Source organism: Lonchura striata, chromosome 1 (genome assembly GCF_050655825.1).
Source record: "Lonchura striata isolate lonStrDom1 chromosome 1, ASM5065582v1, whole genome shotgun sequence".
Taxonomy (NCBI): Eukaryota; Metazoa; Chordata; class Aves; order Passeriformes; family Estrildidae; genus Lonchura; species Lonchura striata.
This window is the reverse complement of record NC_140703.1, coordinates 24,803,360-24,822,951: the sequence shown is the minus strand read 5'-3', so window position 1 is coordinate 24,822,951 and position 19,592 is coordinate 24,803,360. Positions and strand designations below refer to the sequence as shown.

The window sequence follows — 19,592 nt, the reverse complement described above, 5'->3', positions numbered from 1 at the left end:
CACATTAGTAAAACCTGCTTGAAATGTTTTCTCTCAAGGCTACAGAAAAATGAGCCAAATTCTTCATTCCACTAGTAGTGAAACGCCCTCCATGTCAACAACTGCAATCACATCATCTCCAGTAAACTTCAAATCCTTAAAAAGTCACATTTATTTAGGCTTAGCACAAGTGGTTTCCAGTGATGTTTCTGGTTGAGGCTCCAGCTTCTCTGGGAATTCTAGTTTTTCACAGATTGTCTCCTTTATGGGTAGATACTGAGAGATCTCATTAGGTTCCGTGAACAGGGAAGGTGGAACGTTCTAAAAAGCAAGTATTTTACATTACATGAGTGAAAGAAAAGTGGAGATAAGAAAAGCTATTCCACCCCCAAACTATTACAGACAATTTATAATTTACTGGAGGCAAACACCAGCTTCAAAGGCAAAAGAAAAGTAAGGGAGGAGGAAAGGTACAAGAAAATGAAAGTTCAGGCTTTTGTCACAAATAAAAATCCAAATGTACCACAAATTATTCTGAGCCATTAACCAGAGTTTTAAGGTGACCCATAAGCCTCAAATATTTGAGAAAAACTGGAAGAGTCTATTACCAAACAGATCTTAACCCTTAATACTGCTTGGAAGCACACAACCAGCCATGAAATTTAACATCATGGGACACGGAGCACCTGATTTTGCAGCTGAACAGTTCTATGAAAAAATAAAATAATAAAAACATTTTATTAACTCAGCAGTAGAAAAAGTGACCTGATCCCATACCCTGTCATGTGATCTGAGCATTTACAATATGTAAATCTGCTCTAAAATCACCAAAACAAAAACTGCATAAGTAGAAAGAACTTTCCTCTGTATTAGTCCTAAACTGAACAAAGAAGGACTTAAGAGACACAGTATTTTCTATGCTGACCATGAAACTAAAAGCACACAGAAAGAAAAGAAACAAAGTTTTTAAAATGCAATACCTTTAAATTTGATATTTTGCTTTCCCTGGATGTGTATTCTCGCAACATGTAGGTCTTGTCAGCCTAATGGAAAAAAGCAATCATCTGGTATCAGTACAAACAAGCATTTTAAATAGATTGAATTTAGAAAGCATTGGAATTCGGTTGACCACATATTTTCACCTAAGAGAAGAAACACACATTCAAGTTCATTAAGACAGCTGATAACAATGTTGTTTTTTTCCAAAAACCACCTGTGTGCATGCTTCAAAAAAAACTCTATGACTGAATATACTTGTTAATTTTTACTCAGCTAGAACTCCTACACATGATTACCAAACCCCAAATCTTAGCATCCTGTATTATTTATGAGATACCAGAACTCAATGTATTATGGACAGTTATTTGCAAGTTACACTTACAGTCTAATTCTAGTAGGTAAGACAAAAATAATGTACTTGGATACAAGACAGTATTGAACTGTTTACTGCTGCCTATTTTTCCTCTTGTACTTCCTTCTCTAATCTGTGTCTGTCAAATGTATTTAAATGATTACATCACATGAGGGGTAAACTACTCTGCTCATACACCATGGCATCCAGCACTTGGTTCCTAGCTCAGCACTGCCACAGTAATAAAACACACTCAGAAGTTTTTGTGCCCTCAAACATAAGTATTAAGTTAGAGGAATATCACTGGGTCACTGGAAGTAAAATGGCAAGGGAACCTCTGTAAAATATCTCATGATGGAAAGTAAGGGTTTACCTCATGATGAAGCCTTGTATCATTCATCCTGATGAGTACCCCATCCACTCGCAAGAAGAACCTCAGCAGCACAAAAAAGCTGGAAGGCATAACTCTCTGCAAAAATAAAGACAGCCCAATCAGCACCTTACAAAGGCTTACTTTAAGCATGTACTTGTCGACATCAGATATTCACAGTAGAAGACAATATGAGAAGTTTTCAAGAATGAAGTCAAAATCTGGGCTGTTGATCTGCTACAGCTATGACTGGCCAGGGGGGCAGACGATATCTCAATGGACTATTAGGAGGGAAAAGATTATCCCCTGGAGCAAATGACAGATGACAAAGGCTTCAAAACAACTTCATCTCCAGTAAGATCATATTTTCAAGAGCAAGGATGAAGAACTTTGTGCTTTAAAGTTTAAATCCCAGAAGGAATAACATGCACAAAGGAGCTGTGTTTTGCATTAATCAGCCAACTGAGTCCCCAGGTATCTTTTATACACCTCCCAATACTCACTACTTTCACACTCAAACTTGATACTCCATGATCATGGAGTTCATCTTCAAACAGGAGTACTTCTTCAAAAAACATAATTTGTTCCCTGGCTTTCAATTTCTCTGTATTTATGTGTTCTGTTGTAGGAACAACCTAGAGAAAAACCATTAAGAACAGTTAGCATATTAATTTTTTGTCAAACTACATAAAGTTTATCCTGATATTTTGAATTCCAGAATTTTAAAAAGAAAAAATTTCTAGTGCATTAAGCTTAAGACACCCCAAATTTCTAAGAGAAAAAGTTAAAATCAAAGTTTCCAAGAGTTTCTTCTTGGAAATAGCATCAACCAAAACCAAAAACTAAGAGTGGAAAATTCTGACTATACTTCTCTCTGGGTACCAAGCTAACTAGGGTTTCAGCTGGGAACAATTCTGCTCACTTTCTTTCAAAACATTTGAACACCTGCTTAGTAGCAAGCAACCTGCATGCAGTACACAGAAACTGGGAACTTCAGTCTTATTTTCACAAAAATAAAGACATGGGAAGGCCTGCAAGTTTAAATAGGAGGAGTTACCGAATTGCTGTTGCAGAAAAACATTAGGTCATTGAATGCAGCCAGGTCAGAAAGCAGATAAAACATGCAAGCAGCAGAGCACGAAGGCACTACAGAATGACACAGCTGATAGTTCTGCTGTACATGAGCAGTGAGGGGCTCCAGAGCGGACCCCAGCAAGAGCTGAAGCCTCTGATGTGCTTTAATCCTAAAATGCTTTAGGACACCACCCACCCTCGTTATTAAAATAAGCCATGATTTGATTACAATAAAATCATGAGCTGAAAGACATAAGAAGCCCAAATTACACTTTGAAATCAGAAATTGCAAAGCACAAAAGGTTTTACAGAAGCCTACTGAAAGGTAAATGACAGCTTTTTAAAAAAAAAGCTTGACTGAAGCAAGATGCAGTCAGCAATTAACAAGAAGGAAATTATTACCTTTAATGTTGCAGTATCTCCCAGCAAAGTTCCTTTGTAATCCGTTGTGTAAGTCCAGTCATATGGCCTGACAACTTCCTTACTGTGCTCAGCCTCACTCCTCAACAGTGAAAGAGAAAACAGCTTTGTAGTAATTGCTTTTCTCAAAAAATTACAACCTCACTTAAGACTGTGCATTAGAATTCCCACACTGCTCCTAAAGAAAAACAGCAGCATTGTCTGAGCTGCAATCACGTCAAGACTTAATCATGGTTTCACATCTGTTTCCATAATAACTTTGAAAACAATTATCAGAATTCTCCATCTATCTCCATTCTATGACTCAAAATAAAGATTCTCATGCAACATTGCTGAGAAATTTGTATTTCAAGATCAGTATTTCTTTAAGTAGGCAGAAAGTGATCTCTTGACAACACACAGCAATCATTAAAATTGCAATTTGCCTTAGTTTTCATGATAACTTTGCTTTGTTTCTGGGCTTTATTCCAGATGCTCTACAACTAAATCAAATTTGGTAAATACTAAGCATCATAATTAGTTCTCATGCATGGTGACTGTTCTGCTTTATTCCTAAGGCTAAGATTTTGAACACGTACAGCACTTTGCAACACCACACAATACAGTCTTGTAATGCTCAAGGCTCTATGAGTTTGAATAAACAGAAACAGCATTAAGTCATTAAACTTGACATTTACTTTAAGAAAGATATGACACAGCTGAAAAATATAGCTGGCCCAATTTAACAGAAAGGATGATCACAGCAAAGAAAAGTGACTTCTGTGATTACATGCTGTATCTAGGGTACAACCAAATGCAATGTGGTCAAGAGTTCAGTTTGTTCCTTTAACTACTGTATAACAGTTTCATATATAACACACCAGTACTTCCCCTCTGGTGATAAAATTACTGTACCTGCTCTCTTGCCACTCCGCTGCACAAGCGACTTTGATCATACCTTGACAATTATTGACACATTTTAAAGCATCTGTAGCATTGAACTCAATTCCAAAGCCATGGTCATGCTGTATTCTTAAGACATTGTCTCCAAACATCATCTCTGGCAGGGAAGGCATGTGTAATTCATCAGCCAACCTGCAGAGAAAAATAAAAGAGGTATCAGTCAGCTGACCACAGCTCAATTAAAGCAGTTCTTGTTTTGGAAGAAGGATTCTTTAGACCATGATAACTTAGAAGATACATCACCAGGTTAATAATTTCACCTGAAATGCAGAGTCATTGATCTGAAGTGACTTTTTCACCAAAAGAAGTACTCCTAAAACATTCCTACACCATCAGGCTCAGACAAAATTCTAACACATGAGGAATCAAGAGTATGTGAGAAGCATGTAGAAGCAATTTTCCATCTGTCCTAGCAAACCCCTGGATGGGCAGTGGACCAACTTCAGTAGGTGCTCAAAGCAACTTTTAGGAACAAGGACTTATCATGAGGAAGATTGAATTCACTGCACAGTGGTCCATACTTCCAAATTTAGAACCCTACAAAAAAGATGCTTATGACAACCTTGGCAGAGTATCTAAAAAGTGCAGAAGACACTACTGTGCTCTGCTGGTAGAAGACATGTACTGGCACACTTCCTAAAATTCTTTAGAAATTCACACTTCTTTTCCTCCTTACCTACCTGACTTCCCAAAATCAAAAAGGAATACATGACATCTGGAGAGAAGAAAGCTTTAGGAGGGGAGGGAGAAGAGTGTCCTAATCATAATGTTCACATTGATAACAAGGCATTCCTGAACAAAAATGGTTATTTCTGTAACCCTGAATACAAAAGAACAGTATTAACTTAACTAAAATAAAACCAGTAAATTCACAGACCTGGAGAATTAAGATTCTACATTTTTGCCAAAGAAGACAATGAAACCTTTCCATTTCATCAAGTGTAAGAACCCTTTCCCTGCAAAAACCAACCCCTGCATAGAAGAGAGTTCTTGGCTATGGCACATTTAATCCTTCACCTTTCCACACAGGTTGCTGAGGAATTTTTACAATATCTATTTGCCAGAAATAAAATTCCTATGGATACTAATAATGTCCTCCAAGCAATAAAATAGACAAAATGGGTCGCTGTGACCTTGTTGCACCTCCTACAATGTGGCTGGCCTCAGCTCATTGATTCAGCCTGCCCAGATCCTTCTGTTGAGCCTTCCTACCCTTCAGCAAATCAACACTTCCACCCAGCTTGGGGTCATCTGTGAACCTACCGAGGGTGCACTCTATCACCTTGTCCAGACTATCAATAAAGATATTGAACAGGACTGGCCCCTGAGCCCTGGGGAACACCATTGTTGATGGGTCACCAGAAGGATGTAAGTCCCATTCACCATCACTCTTTGAGCTCAGCCATCCAATGTTTTACCCAGCAAACAGTGCACCCATCCCAGCCATCAGCAGCCAGTTCCTCCCAGAGAATGCCTTATTAGCCTCAGAAAAGGTAAAAGCAAGATAAATGAAAGTACATTTAACAAGACTAATGAGATTCTCATGTACACTGAAATTTATTCCAGAAAATGAAACTAAGAAATATCTGCCAAATCCATCTGCCATTAAGGTCAGTTATGGCACAGCTGAACTCTCCAGTTCCACATTAGCAAATCTGACTTAAGTACTTAATGCTGGTACAGGAACATTTCCTCCAATTATTTCACTGGATTGGAAATTCCTACAGGAAGAGAGCAAATTATAAATTTTTAATGAAAACCACTATTTAAAAATAGCTATTACCAAGACATATGACATTAAAAATATTCCTTTTCAAAAGTAATTAAGACAATTAGCCTTCTAATTAGTGGGTCTCAGTTCACAGAGATTTGGATCCAAAACCATTATAATAATACAATCAGAATTGTTTGAGTTGGAAAAAAACCTTAAAGGTCAAGTTCCAACCCCTCTGCAATGGGCAATGACACCTCCACTAGACCACGCTGCCCAAAGGTCCATCCAACTTGGCCTGGAACATCTCCAGGGATGGGGCATTTACAACTTCTCTGGGCACTCTGTTCCAGTGACTCACCACCATCACAATCAGGAATTTCTTTCTTAGGGTCCAATCTAAATCTCCTCTCTTTCAGTTCGAATCCATTCTCCCTTGTCCTCGTACTACCTGCCCTTGTAAAACGTCCCTCTTCGTCTTCTTGTAGGCTGACTTCTCCAATCATTAAAACAAAATTTTGGAAATCACCTGTAACCCAAAATTCTCCAGCCAGAGAATCAAGCTTGAAGAGAAGGAACAACCCCGGGGGCCGAACAGGGTCTCCCCCGCCCTGGGAACGCTCGGTGTTTCCTTTGCAAGGCCACCCGACAACCCCAGCCCCTCGCTGTGACGGCCGAGGCCGCAGCCCCGAGCAGCGGGGGCTCCCCGAGCAGCGGGGACACCGTGCTGTGCTGTGTCCCCCTGCGTCCCCGGCCCGGAGCCCGCCTCACCTCTCGGCCTGCGCCGACTTCATGATGTGCGTTCGGGCGGCGCTCAGCTTCCACGGCCCGAAGGTGAAGTCGCGCCGGCTGCTCTGGAAAACGGGGTGCATGGCGGCCTCCTCTCCGCCGAGCAGAAGGCAGCAGGCGGCAGGGGCGGAGAGGCGGAGCGGAGGAGCCCCTCTCCTCCCGTCTCCTCCCGCACGGCACTCACGGCAGCGTCGCGGCCCCGGAACCGCCGCCCCGCAGCATTTCCGCTTCCAGGGCCGCGCGGCGCGGAGCCCCGGCGGCGGTTGTGGAGGAATCCTGGGAGGCATCGGGAAGAGCGCTGCCAGCAGGACGACGTAGAGAATCCTGCCCTTCTGCTCAGCTCTAGTGAGCCCACATCTGCATTTTCTCTCCAGGACAGGAGAGACATGGAGCTTCTGGAGGGGGTCCAGCGGAGGGCAGCGAAAATGATAAAGCGACTGATCTCCGTTAGGTGGAAGGGCTGAGGAAGCTGGGCCTGTTCAGCCTCGAGAATCGCTGGCCGAGAGAGGCACTCATCAATGTGTACACATATCTAAAGAGGGGATTCCAAGAGTATGGATCCAGACTCTTCTCCGTGGTGGGACAAGAGGCAACAGGCAGAAACTGATGCACAGAAATTCCAGCTGAACATGAGGAAGAAATTCTTTACTGTGCAGGTGACCGAGCACTGGAACTGGTTGTCCAGAGAGGTTGTGATGCCTCCACCACTGGCGATATTCCAGACCTATCGAGACACAACCCTGTGCCATGAGCTCTGAGATGACCCTGCTTGAGCAGGGTGGTCAGATCAGATGACCCGTTGTGTCCCTTTCCAACCTACCCAGGCTGTGACTCTGGGAGGTGATGTGAGGGGCAGGTGGGTGAGAAAGGGGATCCACACTTCTCTGTGCTGCTGGAGCTTCCGTAGCGAGAGTAGGCTCTTTAATCTCCCCTGCTCAGGATGAAGAGCCAGCAAACTCACCCAAGCCTCTGTTCCAGTGAAGCTGGACTGCAGAAGCCAGCTGAGAATTTTGTGTGCCTTACAAGTGCTTGTGCCTCCAGCCACTTCCCCATGGGTACTTTGCTGAGAGGAGTGGGACGGCTGGGTACAAGCAGTTTTGGGGAGCTCTGGAGCCTCTGGTGGCCCTGGGCCATCTCCATGGCCACACTTAACAGTTGCAGCAAGCATTACGTGGCTCCATCACACAGGTGCCCTGTGCTGTGTTAGTACACACATATGTGTGCACACAGAATCACATCTGAGCAAGGTTAGAATGGGGCACAGTGGATCATGTGGTTCAACTTCCCTGTTCAAGCAGGGTGATCCCAGAGCACATGGCATGTTATTGTGCCTAGACAGGTCTGGAGTATCTTCAGTGAGGGAGACTCCACAACCTCTCTAGGCAACAAGTGCACAGTCACTTGCACAGGAAATAAGTTCTTCCTCACATTCAGGCACAACTGTGCATCAGTTTTTGCTGGTTGTGAAATCTCTTGTGCTGGATTGATACATTTTTGAATGCTGTCCAAAGATGGTCTTTTTAAAATGTCGAAGTGCAATGATGTGGTAAGTTTAAAAAAGTCCTGTAGAAAAGTATCAGTAGAACTGGTTGAAAATTATAGATCACCTTAATATTCCAGCACTGATGGGTGGGTGGTTGTCTTGCTTTTCTGCATCATTGAAAGGGCAGACTAACTCCCTATAGCCTTCCCCTGGCACAGGAGCAAGACACACCGTCCAGCTCCTGCTGTTGGAGCATTGGAGTGAACTGAGGCAACAGCCATAGGAAACTGATGTCCACAACATTAAAAACTCCACAGAGCAATCAAAACCCAGCACAGCTCACATCAGGGCAGTCACCCTCTGCACTCAAGGGCATTGCCAGGAAAGGCAGGAACTAGGAAGACACAAGCACGGTATTTAATTTTTGTTCACCCTTTATACTGTGCCCTGTATACAGAACCTATATCCGATATCTTGCTTCAGAGGTGCGTGCGGGAACAACTCTTCCCCAAATCTTCTTTTTGTTACTTTTAATAGTGTTTTGGGGTCTCGGAAGTATACCACTTAGACTCTAAAGCTGCATGGCACTACAAATCGGGGCAAATGACTTTACCTCATCCGTGTGAAGTACTTTCCCCCTGCCTTTTAACCGAGTTCCCGGGACGCGCGGACCGACCCAGGGCGGCAGGGGGAACATGGCGGGCGGGGAGGGGGCGCGGCGGGCTGAGGCGGCGGGGCGGGACGGCGGGAGGGGCAGGCACGGGCCGGGGCCGTGCCCATGGCGGGGGACGCTCGGTGTCGGGGGTCCTGGGTGCTTCAGCCAGGAACGTCCCGCTTTGGCGGCGGCGGACGGTGAGTGCGGAGCCGGGGAGGAGACAGAGGCGGCGGGACCCGCTCTCCGCCGGCGGGTGAGGGGGAGGCGATGGATGCCCGGGGCGGACGACCTATTCCAGCCCTTTGTTCGCGGCCGGAGGGAGCGCTTGTGCAAAATGGCGAAACCCCCCTTCCCCACCGTATTTACAACTCAGTCCCACCCGCTTCGTGGGTGTGCGGGAAGCCTGACTGCGCTGCCCGCGGCCGGGATAGGATGCGGATGCTATCCCCGCCACGGGCAGCCCTGGCCCGGGAGGGCCACCTCTGCCAGAGGTCGCTTTCCCCCTCAGGGTGCAGCAGGGCCGTGAGGGGAAGCGCCAGGTGCCCCGGCTATCGCTATCGCAGGGAGCGGCTGCGGGGGAAGCCGCCTTTCCAAAACCCGCTCCGGCCAAAAAGTGTTGGAAGGGCACACAGAGGTGGTACAGGCATGCTGAGACAGAAAGAAACTCAAGGGGAAGTGTTTTTTGCACACATCCTCAGTCAGAGGCTAGGGAACAGCTATATTACATTTTTTCAGTGCATGGCCAAGTAATGTGTTATGTTCCTAGGAAAGTACAGATAAAAATGGAAAAAAGGCGTCTTTCCACACTGACAGCCCTGCGTAATTCCACAGCAGCCATGCAGATGGAAGCATTTCTGTGAGTACTGTCTGGGACCCATGTTTGGCACAGTTGCAGAATTAGCTAAGATAACTTTCCTGAGGCCCTTACTTCCTAGAAATGCTAAAATCAACTTTATATTCATTGGTGGACTCTTTTACTTTTTTTGGTCTGTGTATTTGAATTTTTTGTTTCTTTCTTAGTTCTTATGCCGTCCTGCAGATGGGTGAAGCACTGAACAAAGTAGTTAGTGAGTACCATTTAGAGGCAGCAGGGAAAAGAGGAATTGCTAAGGAATTGGAAGAAATAACAAGGTTTCATAAAATGAGGCTGTGAATCAATGGGATGGATGCTAACACTGAGAAGTCAAGGTTTAAAGGTTCTAAAGCATTTCTATAGCATGGACCTTATCTTAATGCAAGGAAGTGTCTTTCAGACCTCATGTACAGAAAGCCAATTCCTTCAATCCTTTGGTGTTGGCAGTAAAATACAATCAGCAGCATAGCTAAGTTGATTGTGAACACACATAATAGATGTAAGGAGAGTAGATGCAGTGGTCCCTGAGTCTTTGAATGTTACTTAGCAACTGTTAAGAGTCAGCAGGGTATGACTAGCCAGGCATCCATAGACCACTAGCAAATGCTGTATAGGCAGAATACAAAGTAACTATCAGGATAGGCAGAATTTTCTAAGAACTTTCTTTAAAGTAAGAGAAAAAAAGATATTTGATATTTATCTTGTTTCTTGAAGAAATAAATTACATTCTTGTTTTTTCACAGCCTAGATGAAAGGGCTAGTAAGTAGGACTTAGAAACAAGTAAGGTCTGTAGAAAATCTGTAGAAAATCTGTATTTTCTTTCTTATTTTCCCCCCTTATCTCTTCTTGTCTTCCCTGTTCCAGGCTTGGTGTTGTCCTCTTTGGTGTGCTCACAGGCAATTTACTGCCCCTTCACTTGCCCATATAAAATATGCAATTTCCTGCATACTACAGGTAAATTTTAACACAGGCAAAAGGGCCTCCAGTCTTGGGAAGGAGTTTGAAGAGCTATTACCTGAATGTTTCTGAGCGTTGTTCTGCTTCTAGCTGCTCAGCATGTCTTGGCTGCTCCAGGTCTGCATGCTCTGACCATGAGCAGCAATTCCTCCCTCAGCAATGGGAAGGGCCTGAGGAACCTGACCACGGAGGAAGACGGGGCAGTCAGAGTCACTGAATCCATTGCTATAATTGTCATTGCCATCTCCATCTGTTTGGGCAACCTGGTGATTGTTGTCACTCTGTATCGCAAGTCATACCTTCTCACCTTGAGCAACAAGTTTGTGTTCAGCCTGACCCTCTCCAACTTTCTACTCTCCGTGCTGGTGCTGCCTTTTGTCGTGACCAGCTCCATCAGGCGAGAATGGATCTTTGGCGTTGTTTGGTGCAATTTCTCAGCCCTGCTCTACATGCTGATCAGCTCAGCCAGCATGCTCACTCTGGGACTCATAGCTATAGACCGGTAAGCTGCTCTTCAGTAATGCATTGTAACAAATTGCCTGCTCCTCTCATAGAGGAACCATGGCTTGTTCACAGAGTTGAGAAGCACTGCAGAGGGTTACATGGTGTACTGCCAGAGTGTCATTTTTACTTCAGCTCCTCATGAAATTTTAATGTGGAGCAAGAGAACGTGATTTCATCAATACTGGAAAATGCAGACATTCGTCTAGAGTTTTTTAAAGCTTTTGATGGTATAATAACACACTATTTAACAAACTTGAAATAGTGACTTAAAATTCCAGATTATACCCTAAACATACAATCACACATAGGTACAGATTTCATGGTTGCCTGTGTCCCTTCAGCCAAGTTTGACAGTCTTGACTGCAGTGATACCTACTTTTATATGTAACTATTTCTAGAAACAGGGCTTCTAAGCCTGTTCGAAGAAAAAAGAACTAGATACCAGCATCATTAAAGCATGTTCTTTTCTTTATTGCATGTCTTTTATGCTCCTGTGGTCTACTTCTTTTCTTGCCCCACAGGTACTATGCTGTGCTGTACCCGATGGTTTATCCGATGAAGATAACGGGCAACAGAGCAGTGGTAGCTCTTGTGTACGTGTGGCTGCATTCCCTTATTGGCTGCCTCCCTCCCCTTTTTGGCTGGTCCTCTTTGGAATTTGACCAATTCAAGTGGATGTGTGTGGCAGCCTGGCACAAGGAGGCTGCCTACACGGCCTTTTGGCAGATCTGGTGCGCGCTGCTGCCATTCATAGTCATGATGATCTGCTACGGATTCATATTCCGTGTGGCCAGGATTAAGGCCCGCAAAATACACTGTGGGAGTGTTGTCATTGCAGAGGAGGACTCGCAGAAGAATGGGAGGAAGAACTCCAGCACCTCCACGTCCTCCTCTGGCAGCCGAAGGAACACTTTCCAAGGGGTTGTTTACTCAGCCAACCAGTGCAAAGCTTTCATAACCATCTTGGTTGTCATCGGGGCTTTCGTTGTTACGTGGGGACCTTACATGGTAGTAATAACATCAGAGGCACTTTGGGGTAAAAACAGTATTTCCCCTGCTTTGGAGACATTGGCTACATGGCTGTCCTTTTCCAGTGCCATTTGCCATCCGCTAATTTATGGGCTGTGGAACAAGACAGTGCGCAAGGAGCTCCTGGGAATGTGCTTTGGGGATCGGTATTACCGCAAGTCCTTTGTTCAGCAGCACAGGACATCGAGGCTCTTCAGCATTTCTAACAGGATCACAGGTGAGATGTGGCTGCAAAAGACACTTCTTTAATACCACCAAGAGCAAGGCTTCCTGTCTGCCTGTGTTTGGCATGTTTCAGGGCTCTGTAAGGAGAGTTGGATGTTTCTGGAATTTTCAGCAGTCTTTTATCAGTCAGGTTACATTTGAAAGGAGAATTTTTCTCTTTTTTTATAGTTAATATCATTCTCCTACTATAGTAAAACTTCCTTAGGCAGAGAAGACATAGCAATGAGGTTAATAAAGATAATTTATTTTCTTCTTTCTCAAGCATTTCCTTTTGAGTGCCTTCCATTTTGTGTTGCCCAGATTTGAGCTCTACCGACAATACTTTTTACTGCACTTTTTTGATTAATGGCCTTATGCTACAACTCTCTAAAATCCACTAAGGTTCCACTGGCGTAACTTTATGCAAGTTCAGCTTTTAGGTTTAATGGTTGGGAAGAAAAAATCATAAACAAAGTAAAACTGGGTAAAACCGTAGAACTATTTGGTGTATTCCCAAGTTGCAGACTGAGACCAGACCTCCAGTTACTCAGTTTGGTGGCTTGTTTATTTTTTTTTTAAAGTATCAATGTGGTGACATTCAGATTTTTATTAATTTCCCTGGTCATGTTCAGAAGCTTCCAAAAATAAAATATCTTCAAGGGATATTTCATGCAAAGGCCAGAACTGAAATTATTTAATTTGGAAGGATGATCTAAAATGCAGAAGGAAGATGAGACCAGCAATGCATCCATTATCTTTTCTGCAACTTGGAAACACTGGGAGAGACTGTCACATAAATTAAAGAGTTTTGGAGCTGTAGCCACATAACAACCTCCAGGAGCTTTGGCAAGTCTGTATTCTGGAAATGCTATGGATTAATACATTGGAAACTGAGTTGGGGAGGGAAAAGACAGAAAATTTCTTTATTTTTCAAAGCGATACACTTGAAGCTGTCAGCTTCTTAGCTGGAGGCTGATAGTGAGAGAAAAAGACCCGCAACAAACACAAACAAATTCTCAAGGTGGGATCCAAAGCAGCACCTTTGTAAAAATCCCACAATCTCCTCCCTTGTTTTGGAGATTTGAAAGAAGTTGGGCATTTCTGTGTCCCAACCATGCTCCTAAGCTTCTTCCCACAGTAATGGCCTGTCAGAGCTGCTGGTGGCTACCAGGTTATTCTCTGTCTAGAAGATCCCTGGCCAATATCCCTATCCATGTGAGAGCATATGCTTGGTGCTCAGCCTGTCTGGATGATAAAACACACACAGTTGCAACAAGAGTGGAAGGGAAATGGTGTAGAGAGAAAGGAGACTTGCCTTTCCAAACCAGAGAGTTGCTGACTGGATTTCCAAGATGAGTACAGAAGCTGTGCTCTCTGCTTCACCAAAGTAAGCTTTATATGCAGAATAATAAATAAGGCAGTAGTGTGGGTATTACTGGAAAAAGCTTTTACCATTGCAAACTCCTTAATCATTCACTGTGTAACAAAACAAAACTTTTTTGCAGATTTGGGACTATCTCCGCACCTTACTGCCCTCATGGCAGGTGGGAGGCCACTAGGAAACAGCAGCAGCACAGGAGACACAGGTTTCAGCTGCTCACAGGATTCAGGTAACTGCAAGTTTCTTGCTCCCTACTTGGGCAGAAGTTTGCACTTGGCAGCAGTCTCATGGACAGTCAATATTTACACAAACAGATGCCTCCTGGTGGACAAATGACATGAAGCATCTGTTCTAGCTATTCCAACAAAACTGCTGCAGTTGCTTTCGCCCCCCCCTTGCTCTTGATAGATTTACTTGCAAAATGCTGTTTATAGAATGGTGAACCTCCCTTGGTAATGTGTCCTGGGAACAAGACTCACTGCTTTTGTGCCCTTCTTCTTCAGTTTCTGTTGTTCTTTGGAGACTTTGTCTGTATCCACAAGGAACAGAGCAACAAAGTGCTGTGAAGAATGTGCTTCTCTGTTTCCTATTTTGTAAGAGACCTTGTCTTGTTCATCCTGCATCATAAACATAAATGCTTAGGATGGTTTCAGCTTATGATTTCATTGCTACTTAAGATCTCTCAACTAAAGATGGTTTGGAAAAGGGAAAAAGAGTTCTGATGGTAATTTTCTATCCAGATCTGTTGCTAGATTTTTCTGGCAGTTAACTCAGCTACCAGTCCTTAACTGCAGTAGTTATTTTAGAGACACCAGAGGGTAATCTTTTAAAGGTTGCTTGGTGTAAGGGATTTCTGTCCTACTTTTGTAAAGGAAGTCTGTGGAGCTGGGATTTATTTTTGGTAGTTGTTTTGTGGTGGTAGTTTTCTGTCTGTTGTGGATATTCTGCAGTTTTATGTGATAAAGAGAGAGCAGCCTCCTGGTAAACCTGCCTTAGTTAAGAGGACGTCGTGTTACCACCTTGTGACAGCAGTTTAAACAAATGAGCAAAACTAAAGCAATACCAAAATGCTGTTTAAAGTACCACTGTTGTTTAAGGAGGGAGCACAATCTATAGCCTGGGAATGGATACACAGTTGTCCACTGTGAAATACTCTTTCATTTTGGATGCTTTTACTGTGAGTTACTACAGAGCAGAAGGAAACCTTAATCCGTCTTACGTGTTGCTTGCTGCATGTAATACATGATCCTGGGGCCTGCTATGCCCAGTCTCTAAGGAGATTTCCCAATCCTTTCAATGAAAACTGACCTCATTCTTTTCCTGTGTGGTGTTTAATTTGAGCTGAAATTTACTCAAAAAATCTGGGTTTAGACATCTTTTGAAGGAATTGCTGAAAATGGGCTGAAAATGTTTTGCCACCATATGGTATCTCAGTGTTACTGTTTAACTTGAGGGTTCTTGCTCTTTTCAGGAACAGATACAATGCTTCTTGAAGACTATAGCTCAGATGGCCCTCATGCCCCACACTGCATCTGTCCCCCTCGAAGGAGGAGTTCAGTGACATTTGAAGATGAAGTGGAACAAATTAAAGGTGAGTATAGGGGTAAGTATGAAAATGCTCAGAGTCAACTATATTGAGTGCTCAGGAAGCCTCCCAGGACCTTGAGAATTGTCTTGAAAAGTATCTGACCACTGTGTGCCTTGACAGACCCGATCATTCATGCAGGTACAACAGAAAGCAAAATCAGGCCTTTCTTCCAGATCTCAAGTAGCATCAGGCAAGGACAAGAGCTAGAAGCTGGCATTCCCTGCATATATATAAAATTGCAAAGCAGTATCCTGTCTGCAATTTCACTCATCTTGGTGGCTGTAACAAGTTTTGTCTGTTTTGTGTTTCTTGGAGAATATATTATCCTGCCCTCATATTTTGGTTGCATTCAAATGAGAAACATCCCTGTGTTTCTCATTTGCTGTCTCTTCTCAAGTTTGTCACTTAGAGACTTGAAATTCTTCCATTTACATACTTCAATAATCTTGAATATAATTTTATCCTGTTTCATTTACTTTTTAACTTAAATTCTACTTTGCTTTACTTTGTGTTCCTCAGCAGGTATGGGTGAAAACAGATTAATCACATGCAACTTGCTTGTTGATTCTGGGATAGCAGAACATTGCTATGATCATCTGTAAAATGTCAGAACATTAATTTATGCTGATAGTTACAATAATTTCAATAGAAGACTTGATAATAACAACTGAATTGTCTAAACAATACATGATTGTGGACAGGATGAAAATGAGCAGAATGCCTTTAAGAAGCAAGTAATAATAAAACCTGATATAATGAGAAAACTGTTTCTATGGAATTTTTAAGCATCTTGGCAGAATTCTCTTTTGTCCTTTTCCCACCATGAGATGAATATTTCCTTGTGGAAACACATTAGCATACATTTCCCACTATCTTTCTGAGTGATTATGTAGGAGCAGACATATAATTTCTTGTGAGAGTGAAAGAGGGAAGTCTCAGTGCACAAGTCCCCACAGGTTTTGCAATTCTCCCTGATGAATCTCAGGCTTTTCAGCATCCCTGAGGCTTTAGATTATTTCAGCAGCCTTACTGAAGAGTTACATTTAGGATGAACTCTTGTATTGCTCAACATGTTGGTGGGTAGAGAGGTGTACAGATACTACGAAAATAGGTGCACTGACACAGATTATCCCAGGTCACTCTGAAACTTTGTGTTCATAGAATGATATAGGGAGCCTGAGTATTGTTGGTAAATGTGTAGTTACTTTGCAGAGGGCATGATCATGCCTTTCCAGCAGGATCTATATTAGTTTTCAAGCATTTGCACAGCCCTGCTTACCAACTGTTACCTTTTTTTTTTTTTTTTTTTCCAGAGGCTGCAAAGAATTCTGTTCTTCATGTAAAAGCTGAAGTCCATAAATCTCTGGACAGTTATGCAGCCAGTCTGGCCCAAGCTATAGAAGCTGATGTGAAACTCAGCCTGTTTGGGGAAGATGCTTTACCAGGAGCTCTGTTCCCCTCGTGGACTCTGGCAGGAAGCAGTGGGAACACCCGGCGTGGTGTCAGGCCCCATGCCAGCCAAAGACTGAAGCTGCAGAGCATCGATGAAGGGAACATTTGATATGAGCACTGGAGTAGGAAAACAGAATGAAACCACTAAGAAGGGTCTACTGCAGCTAGTAGTGTTTCACCAGAACCAGGACACGTTGTCGGGATGTTTCCAGTGTTTTTTCAATACCTGGAAACAGCTGGGTTCTGGTACTTGCATTAGCATTTTACAGCAGTGTTTGTTTACTAGTTGGGGTGCGAACAGCAACAGGTGCTACTGACTCTTCTGCCACATCATTATCACAAAGCGCTTAGGAATGCAGGGCTTGGTTTCATTGACCACATCATTAGTCAGTTGAATCTTGGGCCCATTGGCCAAAGCTGATACAGGAAACAAAACAGAAAAGGTATGTGCATTGTTACATCCATCCTCTTCTGACCACCAGGATAATAAGTTGATACTTGACAGCTGGAGTGCTCTGATAGCTCTGGATTGGATAAGAAATAAAGCCTTACTCCCAGCTGAGCAACGTGGACTTCACTAAGGACAAAACTTGAACTTTTCAGAGAGCTCATGCAGATTATGGTCCTACTTAACCTTTACTTGGAGATATTTCTGTCTGTTCAGCCAACAGAATGCCAGATCTGACATTGGACTGTGCTTTGCTTCAGTGGCATGGGATATCAGCTCTTCTGGATGTGATAAATGGGAGTAAACATGTGCTGGGAACAGCACAGAGATGGGATTTGAGGAAATCATTAGTGCAGAATTCTTAGTTTCCCTGAGAATTTCAGCTCATGTTTTGCTGTTACTTAAAGGGCAGTCTGTGGCTGTGCTAAAGTTGACAGAATATAAACAAGATATTATCATTTCATATTCAGGATTCATCTTCTAGAGAGAAGAGAGCTGTTGTTTTGTTTTTTTTTTTAATCATGAGGGAATGTAGTATTTAAGCTGTAGTTACCTCAGTGCTTCTATTTCTTGGAGTATTAATTCATTAATCTCAAAAATAAGAACATTTGGCACTTATATTGCACTTTGCATGTTCTTAAGCACTCTACAGACATTACCTTGTTAGGCCTTTGTGAGAGGGTTGATTGATCAGCCCTGCTTGCCAAAGAAGGGGAACTCAGCACAGCCAAGATGCTGGCAGTGAAACAAACTCCAAAGCTGGCAAGTTTTGTAAGGAAAAGAGGGATGAGGTGGATCATTCAAGAATATCCAGCTTGAGGAACCTTTCTCTGCCTTTGTGGGCTACCCCCTTCCTTATTTTGGGGCGCTAAAGCCCTGCCTTACCATGTATTTCAAAGAGGAGACATAAGTGAGCAGGATCATTCCTTGAGGGTGGGTGTCAGTAGCAAATGGAGTTAAGGACCAAGGGTTTGCATTTGTTTACTCTATGTCTGCTCGTCTGTGCCTCTACCTTTCCCCAGAAGTGCTTTGTATGAGGTTTTGATGCAGATTGTTTGGAAACCAGGAGCAGGATATTTCCATCTGGGCAAAAAACCAGGGTGTGCACTCATTGAATTTTGTCTTTGTGCAACTTATTCAGAAGCACAGAAGCAAAGTGTTGTGAGGCAGAGCCTCGGTCCAGTACTGTATTTAGACATCCTATTTGTCTTTGTTCCTGACTCAGAGATGCATTTCAGCACAAGCTTATGTCCATCTCTGGACAAAGCAACTTGACTTTCTGAACTAGCCTGAATCCCATAGTGTTCCCGTGCAAAATATAACAGCATGCTTAAAATTCAGTACATGGTTTGCTGATTTAAGAACAGGCTGTTAGAGCAAGAACACTTAAGCTCCAGAAAGGTGGCTCTTAGCGTAATGCAGGAATAAATCAATTAATAATAGGGAAGTTCTAACTCCTGCATTTTTTACTTCTAATGTGTTAGAGACACTGCACCTGTGGGCACTCATTAGGAAAAAAACCAAAAATCCCAGGATTTGCCGGAAACGCCCTGCATCGAGGTCATTATTGCTGTCGTTAACATTACAATCACAGTCGCGGGTACTCAACACTCCTTAAGCTGTACACTTGCCTGGAAGTATTTTGTGTGCTCCCTTTTATTCCGTACTCCTGCTTGAAACAAGTTGAGCAGAGCCATGGTTGAATATCAGAAAGGCACACACGAGTTTGAATGCATTGTGGAGTAGGTGCTGGCCCAAAACACTGTGTTTAGGAGAAATTCCAAGGCACGCGTGGAAGCACAAAATCCACAGTATCGTGAAAAAAGCACGTTTTTCACACAGGTACTGAGACAAATGCAGCCTTCAGGCAGATCAAGGGGGTTGCAAGTTTACACCATAGCTGAATTCGGCTGCCAGTGTTAATGTCACTAATCTGTTATTTAGTGTAAATGTTGTTCTTATTTTTGTACACACGTTATAACCCTTCCATAATTGTTATTACCAGAGCCGTTCTCTCACTTGTGTTGTCATTAACAAAAGCAGTAATTGAGAAGTGCACACGTTTTGTAAAACTATTTCCCGTCTTAAATTCAGAAGAAAAAATCCAACTTGCTTCCAGTTCGTGATGGTCTGTGGTGTTTGTACCATTATTTCAACTTACATTCATCTTGAAGTATTTTACTTTTAAACGTATGTCCAGCTGGCAGGATGAGCCTGTCCGGCGCGGCAGTTGGAGCCGTTTCCAGGACAGGGAGTATCCCGGGTGGAATACGGCTCCCTCCGCTCCGAGTATGCCACCGCGGCGGGCCTGAGGCCACGCCCCCTTCGCATCTCCCCTCCCGCCCGTTCCCGCCCCCGGGCGCGCGAGGGCTATGCGCGAGGGGAGCGCAGCGCTGCGGCG

At 43.3% G+C, this 19,592-nt stretch overlaps 2 protein-coding genes across 25 annotated transcripts; one reads left to right on the top strand and one right to left on the bottom strand.

Annotated features, from left to right (window-relative positions):
• Positions 1-133: 133 nt before the first annotated feature.
• Positions 134-6,843, bottom strand: TIPRL (TOR signaling pathway regulator). 3 transcript variants are annotated; one of them, XM_021548836.4, is made up of 8 exons: positions 6,619-6,843; positions 4,089-4,268; positions 3,177-3,276; positions 2,204-2,335; positions 1,704-1,799; positions 960-1,022; positions 588-687; positions 134-300 (listed from the first exon to the last, which is right to left on the bottom strand). In XM_021548836.4, the coding sequence occupies exons 1-7, from the start codon at positions 6,717-6,719 to the stop codon at positions 598-600; spliced, it is 762 nt and encodes a 253-aa protein (XP_021404511.2). In that variant the 5' UTR covers positions 6,720-6,843; the 3' UTR covers positions 134-300; positions 588-597. The 3 variants fall into 3 exon arrangements, with proteins under 3 accessions (XP_021404511.2, XP_085427972.1, XP_021404509.2); XM_085571846.1 differs by having other exon boundaries at positions 134-687; XM_021548834.4 differs by lacking the exon at positions 588-687.
• A 12-nt stretch (positions 6,844-6,855) lies between these two features.
• Positions 6,856-19,309, top strand: GPR161 (G protein-coupled receptor 161). 22 transcript variants are annotated; one of them, XM_085571691.1, is made up of 9 exons: positions 6,856-8,182; positions 8,322-8,532; positions 9,541-9,630; positions 10,493-10,582; positions 10,974-11,087; positions 11,611-12,335; positions 13,828-13,932; positions 15,175-15,294; positions 16,605-19,309. In XM_085571691.1, the coding sequence occupies exons 4-9, from the start codon at positions 10,560-10,562 to the stop codon at positions 16,850-16,852; spliced, it is 1,335 nt and encodes a 444-aa protein (XP_085427817.1). In that variant the 5' UTR covers positions 6,856-8,182; positions 8,322-8,532; positions 9,541-9,630; positions 10,493-10,559; the 3' UTR covers positions 16,853-19,309. The 22 variants fall into 22 exon arrangements, with proteins under 22 accessions (XP_085427817.1, XP_085427811.1, XP_085427803.1 ...); XM_085571630.1 differs by having other exon boundaries at positions 6,857-8,182; positions 10,676-11,087; XM_085571685.1 differs by having other exon boundaries at positions 6,856-8,532.
• Positions 19,310-19,592: the final 283 nt, after the last annotated feature.